General features: G+C 38.6%; 1 protein-coding gene across 2 annotated transcripts in view; it reads left to right on the forward strand.

Moving 5' to 3' along the window:
• LOC143646774 (membrane-spanning 4-domains subfamily A member 6A-like) overlaps positions 1–7,630 on the forward strand; it is a 21,609-nt gene extending 13,979 nt beyond the window's left edge. For both annotated transcript variants that reach the window (XM_077116114.1, XM_077116115.1), the window contains one exon: positions 6,950–7,630. In XM_077116114.1, the coding sequence (XP_076972229.1) occupies positions 6,950–7,045 (96 nt within the window). In that variant the 3' untranslated portion in view covers positions 7,046–7,630. The remainder of the gene's footprint in view (positions 1–6,949) is intronic.
• The last annotated feature ends 215 nt before the right edge of the window (positions 7,631–7,845 follow it).

Consider the following 7,845-nt stretch of genomic DNA (forward strand, 5'->3'; position numbering starts at 1 on the left):
GCACAGTCTGTATCCCTTCAGCTTCAATTACCCATTGTCTTACCCTGTTTCTAACTCCTGCTGGACTCTGTTACCAATGACATATTTCAAGTTTATTCTCGAATGTCCGTTCACATCAGTGGGACCATACAGTATTTGTCCTTTAGTTTTTGGCTGGATTCACTCAGCATAATATTCTCTAGGTCCATCCATGTTATTACATGGTTCATAAGTTTATCTTGTCTTAAAGCTGCATAATATTCCATCGTATGTATATACCACAGTTTGTTTAGCCACTCTTCTGTTGATGGAGATTTTGGCTGTTTCCATCTCTTTGCAATTGTAAATAATGCTGCTATAAACATTGGTGTGCAAATGTCCGTTTGTGTCTTTGCCCTTAAGTCCTTTGAGTAGATACCTAGCAATGGTATTGCTGGGTCGTATGGCAATTCTATATTCAGCTTTTTGAGGAACCGCCAAACTGCCTTCCACAGTGGTTGCACCCTTTGACATTCCCACCAACAGTGGATAAGTGTGCCTCTTTCTCCGCATCCTCTCCAGCACTTCTCATTTTCTGTTTTGTTGATAATGGCCATTCTGGTGGGTGTGAGATGATATCTCATTGTGGTTTTGATTTGCATTTCTCTAATGACCAGGGACATTGAGCATCTCTTCATGTGCCTCTTGGCCATCCGTATTTCCTCTTCTGAGAGGTGTCTGTTCAAGTCTTTTTCCCATTTTGTAATTGGGTTGGCTGTCTTTTTGTTGTTGAGATGAACAATCTCTTTATAAATTCTGGATACTAGACCTTTATCTGATATATCATTTCCAAATATTGTCTCCCATTGTGAAGGCTGTCTTTCTACTTTCTTGATGAAGTTCTTTGATGCACAAAAGTGTTTAATTTTGAGGAGTTCCCATTTATTTATTTCCTTCTTCAGTGCTCTTGCTTTAGGTTTAAGGTCCATAAAACCGCCTCCAGTTGTAAGATCCATAAGATATCTCCCAACATTTTCCTCTAACTGTTTTATGGTCTTAGACCTAATGTTTAGATCTTTGATCCATTTTGAGTTAACTTTTGTATAGGGTGTGAGAGATGGGTCTTCTTTCATTCTTTTGCATATGGATATCCAGTTCTCTAGGCACCATTTATTGAAGAGACTGCTCTGTCCCAGGTGAGTTGGCTTGACTGCCTTATCAAAGATCAAATGTCCATAGATGAGAGGGTCTATATCTGAGCACTCTATTCGATTCCATTGGTCGATATATCTATCTTTATGCCAATACCATGCTGTTTTGACCACTGTGGCTTCATAATATGCCTTAAAGTCAGGCAGCGTGAGACCTCCAGCTTCGTTTTTTTTCCTCAAGATGTTTTTAGCAATTCGGGGCACCCTGCCCTTCCAGATAAATTTGCTTATTGGTTTTTCTATTTCTGAAAAGTAAGTTGTTGGGATTTTGATTGGTATTGCATTGAATCTGTAAATCAATTTAGGTAGGATTGACATCTTAACTATATTTAGTCTTCCAATCCATGAACACGGTATGCCCTTCCATCTATTTAGGTCTTCTGTGATTTCTTTTAGCAGTTTTTTGTAGTTTTCTTTATATAGGTTTTTTGTCTCTTTAGTTAGATTTATTCCTAGGTATTTTATTCTTTTAGTTGCAATTGTAAATGGGATTCGTTTCTTGATTTCCCCCTCAGCTTGTTCATTACTAGTGTATAGAAATGCTACAGATTTTTGAATGTTGATCTTGTAACCTGCTACTTTGCTGTACTCATTTATTAGCTCTAGTAGTTTTGTTGTGGATTTTTCCGGGTTTTCGACGTATAGTATCATATCGTCTGCAAACAGTGATAGTTTTACTTCTTCCTTTCCAATTTTGATGCCTTGTATTTCTTTTTCTTGTCTAATTGCTCTGGCTAGAACCTCCAACACAATGTTGAATAATAGTGGTGATAGTGGACATCCTTGTCTTGTTCCTGATCTTAGGGGGAAAGTTTTCAATTTTTCCCCATTGAGGATGATATTAGCTGTGGGTTTTTCATATATTCCCTCTATCATTTTAAGGAAGTTCCCTTGTATTCCTATCTTTTGAAGTGTTTTCAACAGGAAAGGATGTTGAATCTTGTCGAATGCCTTCTCTGCATCAATTGAGATGATCATGTGATTTTTCTGCTTTGATTTGTTGATATGGTGTATTACATTAATTGATTTTCTTATGTTGAACCATCCTTGCATACCTGGGATGAATCCTACTTGGTCATGATGTATAATTCTTTTAATGTGTTGTTGGATACGATTTGCTAGAATTTTATTGAGGATTTTTGCATCTGTATTCATTAGAGAGATTGGTCTGTAGTTTTCTTTTTTTGTAATATCTTTGCCTGGTTTTGGTATGAGGGTGATGTTGGCTTCATAGAATGAATTAGGTAGTTTTCCCTCCACTTTGATTTTTTTGAAGAGTTTGAAGAGAATTGGTACTAATTCTTTCTGGAACGTTTGGTAGAATTCACATGTGAAGCCATCTGGTCCTGGACTTTTCTTTTTAGGAAGCTTTTGAATGACTAATTCAATTTCTTTACTTGTGATTGGTTTGTTGAGGTCATCTATGTCTTCTTGAGTCAAAGTTGGTTGTTCATGTCTTTCCAGGAACCCGTCCATTTCCTCTAAATTGTTGTATTTATTAGCGTAAAGTTGTTCATAGTATCCTGTTATTACCTCCTTTATTTCTGTGAGGTCAGTAGTTATGTCTCCTCTTCCATTTCTGATCTTATTTATTTGCATCCTCTCTCTTCTTCTTTTTGTCAATCTTGCTAAGGGCCCATCAATCTTATTGATTTTCTCATAGAACCAACTTCTGGCCTTATTGATTTTCTCTATTGTTTTCATGTTTTCAATTTCATTTATTTGTGCTCTAATCTTTGTTATTTCTTTCCTTTTGCTTGCTTTGGGGTTAGCTTGCTGTTCTTTCTCCAGTTCTTCCAAATGGATAGTTAATTCCTGAATTTTTGCCTTTTCTTCTTTTCTGATATAGGCGTTTAGAGCAATAAATTTCCCTCTTAGCACTGCCTTTGCTGCGTCCCATAAGTTTTGATATGTTGTGTTTTCATTTTCATTCGCCTCGAGGTATTTGCTAATTTCTCTAGCAATTTCTTCTTTGACCCAGTCGTTGTTTAGGAGTGTGTTGTTGAGCCTCCACGTATTTGTGAATTTTCTGGCACTCTGCCTATTATTGATTTCCAACATCATTCCTTTATGGTCCGAGAAAGTGTTGTGTAAGATTTCAATCTTTTTAAATTTGTTGAGACTTGCTTTGTGACCCAGCATATGGTCTATCTTTGAGAATGATCCATGAGCACTTGAGAAAAAGGTGTATCCTGCTGTTGTGGGATGTAATGCCCTATAAATGTCTATTAAGTCTAGTTCATTTATAGTAATATTCAGATTCTCTATTTCTTTGTTGATCCTCTGTCTAGATGTTCTGTCCCTTGATGAGAGTGGTGAGTTGAAGTCTCCAACTATTATGGTATATGAGTCTATTTCCCTTTTCAGTGTTTGCAGTATATTCCTCACGTATTTTGGGGCATTCTGATTCGGTGCGTAAATATTTATGATTGTTATGTCTTCTTGTTTAATTGTTCCTTTTATTAGTATATAGTGTCCTTCTTTGTCTCTTTTAACTGTTTTACATTTGAAGTCTAATTTGTTGGATATTAGTATAGCCACTCCTGCTCTTTTCTGGTTGTTATTTGCATGAAATATCTTTTCCCAACCTTTCACTTTCAACCTATGTTTATCTTTGGGTCTAAGATGTGTTTCCTGTAGACAGCATATCGAAGGATCCTGTTTTTTAATCCATTCTGCCAATCTATGTCTTTTGATTGGGGAATTCAGTCCATTGACATTTAGTGTTATTACTGTTTGGATAATATTTTCCTCTAACATTTTGCCTTTTGTATTATATATATCATATCTGATTTTCCTTCTTTCTACACTCTTTTCCATATCTCTCTCTTCTGTCTTTTTGTATCTGACTCTAGTGCTCCCTTTAGTATTTCTTGCAGAGCTGGTCTCTTGGTCACAAATTCTTTCAGTGACTTTTTGTCTGAGAATGTTTTAATTTCTCCCTCATTTTTGAAGGATAATTTTGCTGGATATAGGAGTCTTGGTTGGCAGTTTTTCTCTTTTAGTATTTTAAATATATCATCCCACTGTCTTCTAGCTTCCATGGTTTCTGCTGAGAAATCTACACAAAGTCTTATTGGGTTTCCCTTGTATGTAATGGATTGTTTTTCTCTTGCTGCTTTCAAGATCTTCTCTTTCTCTTTGACCTCTGACATTCTAACTAGTAAGTGTCTTGGAGAACGCCTATTTGGGTCTAATCTCTTTGGGGTGCGCTGCACTTCTTGGATCTGTAATTTTAGGTCTTTCATAAGAGTTGGGAAATTTTCAGTGATAATTTCTTCCATTAGTTTTTCTCCTCCTTTTCCCTTCTCTTCTCCTTCTGGGACACCCACAGCACGTATATTTGTGCGGTTCATATTGTCCTTGAGTTCCCTGATACCCTGTTCAAATTTTTCCATTCTTTTCCCTATAGTTTCTGTTTCTTTTTGGAATTCAGATGTTCCATCCTCCAAATCACTAATTCTATCTTCTGTCTCTTTAAATCTATCATTGTAGCTATCCATTATTTTTTCTATGTTTGCTACTTTATCCTTCACTTCCATAAGTTCTGCGATTTGTTTTTTCAGTTTTTCTATTTCTTCTTTATGTTCAGCCCATGTCCTCTTCATGTCCTCCCTCAATTTATCGATTTCATTTTTGAAGAGGTTTTCCATTTCTGTTCGTATATTCAGCATTAGTTGTCTCAGCTCTTGTGTCTCATTTGAGCTATTGGTTTGTTCCTTTGACTGAGCCATATTCTCAATCTTTTGAGCGTGGACAGTTATCTTCTGCTGCTGGCGCCTGGGCATTTATTCAGATTTCTCTTGGTGTTGGACCCAGCAAGGTTGTAATATTTTTCTGTGAAATCTCTGGGTTCTGTTTTTCTTATCCTGCCCAGTAGGTGGCGCTCGTGGCACACGTTTGTCTGCGGGTCCCACCAGTAAAAGGTGCTGTGGGACCTTAAACTTTGGAAAACTCTCGCCGTCCTGGGGGTTCGCTAGCCGAAGCGGCTTGAGCCGGCCCGGGGTCCGAACGCAGGGAGGGTGTCCGAATGCAGGGAGGGTTGCTGGTCGCCGCAGCCAGGGAAAGAGCCCGTCCGAATTTCCTAGTCGGCCCTGGGCAACAAGCGTGGCGGGAGGGCGCCAGCGGCAGCGGCCCGCCCGAGAGAGTGCACGTTCCCCGGGAGTCACGGGGTCACCGTTCTCCGCGGCCTGGGGGTTTCCGATCCAATTCTCTCAGTTGGTCCGGGGGCTGTGCGTGGTGTGGGCGCCAGTCGCCTTGGCCTCAGGGGACCACCTCTCCAATTCTCCCAGCCCGCCCGGGAAGGGGGAAGGGAGTAACTCCGGCCGCTTGCCACCCCGCCCGGTAAGGCCCGCGCGCCTCGGCGATCTCACCCGAGCTGCTTCTCTCAGCCAGCCAGCCGTTCCAGGATGGGGTACGCTGTCTTTTTTATCTCTGTTGTGGCTTTGGGCACTTTCTGTATCGTTTCTACTCCCCTAGTAGGTGTCCTGGAGAAGAAACTAAGATCCGCGTGTCTTACTAAGCCGCCATCTTCCAGGAAGCCAAGTTGAATTCTTGATATTCTCACAAGCAGTGTGGACAACCAAAGCTATAGGCTGAGCCCTCAGTCTTGGGGTTTGTTCACATGAAACTTAACCCCACAAAGGATAGGTCAAGTCTACTTAAAATTTAGGCCTAAAAGTCACCCCCAAGAGAGCCTCTTTTGTTGCTCAGATGTGGCCCCTCTCTCCAGCCAACACAATGAGCAGTCTCACCACCCTCCCCCTCTCTGTGTGGGACATGACTCCCAGGGGTGTGGACCTTCCTGGCAATGTGGGACAGAGATCCTAGAATGAGCTGAGACTCAGCATCAAGGGACTGAGAAAAACCCTAGAATGAGCTGAGAATTAACATCAAGGGATTGAGAGAAACTTCTTGACCAAAAGGGGGAAGAGTAAAATGAGACAAAGTGTCAATGGCTGAGAGATTTCAAACAGAGTCAAGAGGTTATCCTGGAGGTTATTCCTACGCATTAGTAGATATCACCTTGTTGTTCAAGATGTAGTGGAGAGGCGGGAGGGAATTACCTGAAAATGTGGAGCTGTGTTCCAGTAGCCATGTTTCTTGATGATGATTGAATGATGATATAGCTTTCACAATGAGACTCTGTGAATGTGAAAACCTTATGTCTGATGCTCCCTTTAGCTACTATATCAACAGAAGAGTAGAACATATGGAATAAAAATAAATAATAGGGGGAACAAATGTTAAAATAAAATCAGTTTGAAATAGTGGTAAATGAAGGCGAGGGTTAAGGGGTATGGTATGTATAGTCTTTTTATTCTCTATTATCATTTTATTTCTTTTTCTGTTGTCTTTTTATTTCTTTTTCTAAATTGATGCAAATGTACTAAGAAATGATGAATATGCAACTATGTGATGATATTAAGAATTACTGATTGTATGTGTAGAATGGAATATCTAAACATTTTGTTTGTTAATTTTTTTTAAATTAATAAACCCCCCCCCAAAAAAAATTCCATGAGACACTCTCCTACCACCACAATGGACTGGAGTAATTCAATTCAAATCTTTGGTTTACTCCGAATTTTGTCATAGGAAAGCAAAATGTATACTAGACTGAGAAAAAGCAATTTGAAGAGATTAATGACATGATATACTAATCTTGGAATAACTAAGAATTCTATCTATAACATTTAGAAGAAATGCCATCAAGATAAAGATATATTAAATTGAACCTGAGTGAAGTCTGAAGAACTAACATGTTTTGTGTCTTTTAGAGAGTGCTTTTCCTGCCTCAGAGCTGCAAGAATACTTCTGGAATGATCCCAGGAGCACGTTGTGGTTCAGCATATGAAGAATTGTTGACTTCTTAGAAAGAAATGGGAAAATATTCATCAGAAAGTTCATCTTCATGATAATTTGTGAAACCCAACCATTGCCAGAAAGCAAGTCTGAGTTCTCTGTTGAGTTCTGTGAAATGTAGGCTTTTTATGAATGAAAACTAAAAGCGAAACTTTTTTTTCCTTGGCATTGAGTATATGGGATCTCTTGTTTGCAAAAATTGGCTTCCCCCAAAGCTCCGATTGTAAATTACCATTTACTAGACTGGTCAAATAGCCATAGACCATTCCCAAGAAACTAGGCAGGATGATAATTCAGTGGACCATGATTAAGCAAAGGATAAAACTTTTTCTTTTACTGCTTTATTGCCAACAGGAGTTAACCAACTTATTGTGGGGTTCAGGTTGTTACAGATGGGACAAATGTTTCATAACATATATCTTAGTTGTTGGTGAATGTGGCAAGGTCACTGAATTAAGTCTCAGGGATTATATAAGTAATTCATTTCAAAATAAAATTTCTGTTTGGTTATATATGATTTTTAAATTCATCTTTCTACTTTTTATTTAAATACGGAATAAGTTGACATAATAACATAAATCTATTTTGTACTCCCTCTCCCTCTCCCTTTGGTCAAAACTTCAAACAAATCAAATAAGCAAAAAAAAAAAAAAAAAAAGGAGCTAATCAGTGTACAAAATCTGTTTGAGTCTATGCTTTCAATTCTTTTGAATATATATTTAAAAGTGGGATTTCCAAGTCATTTGATAATTTCTATACTTAACTTTTCTGAAGAACAACCGAAGTGTCTTCCACAGTGGCTGTACCATCT

Source organism: Tamandua tetradactyla, chromosome 9 (genome assembly GCF_023851605.1).
Source record: "Tamandua tetradactyla isolate mTamTet1 chromosome 9, mTamTet1.pri, whole genome shotgun sequence".
NCBI lineage: Eukaryota > Metazoa > Chordata > Mammalia > Pilosa > Myrmecophagidae > Tamandua > Tamandua tetradactyla.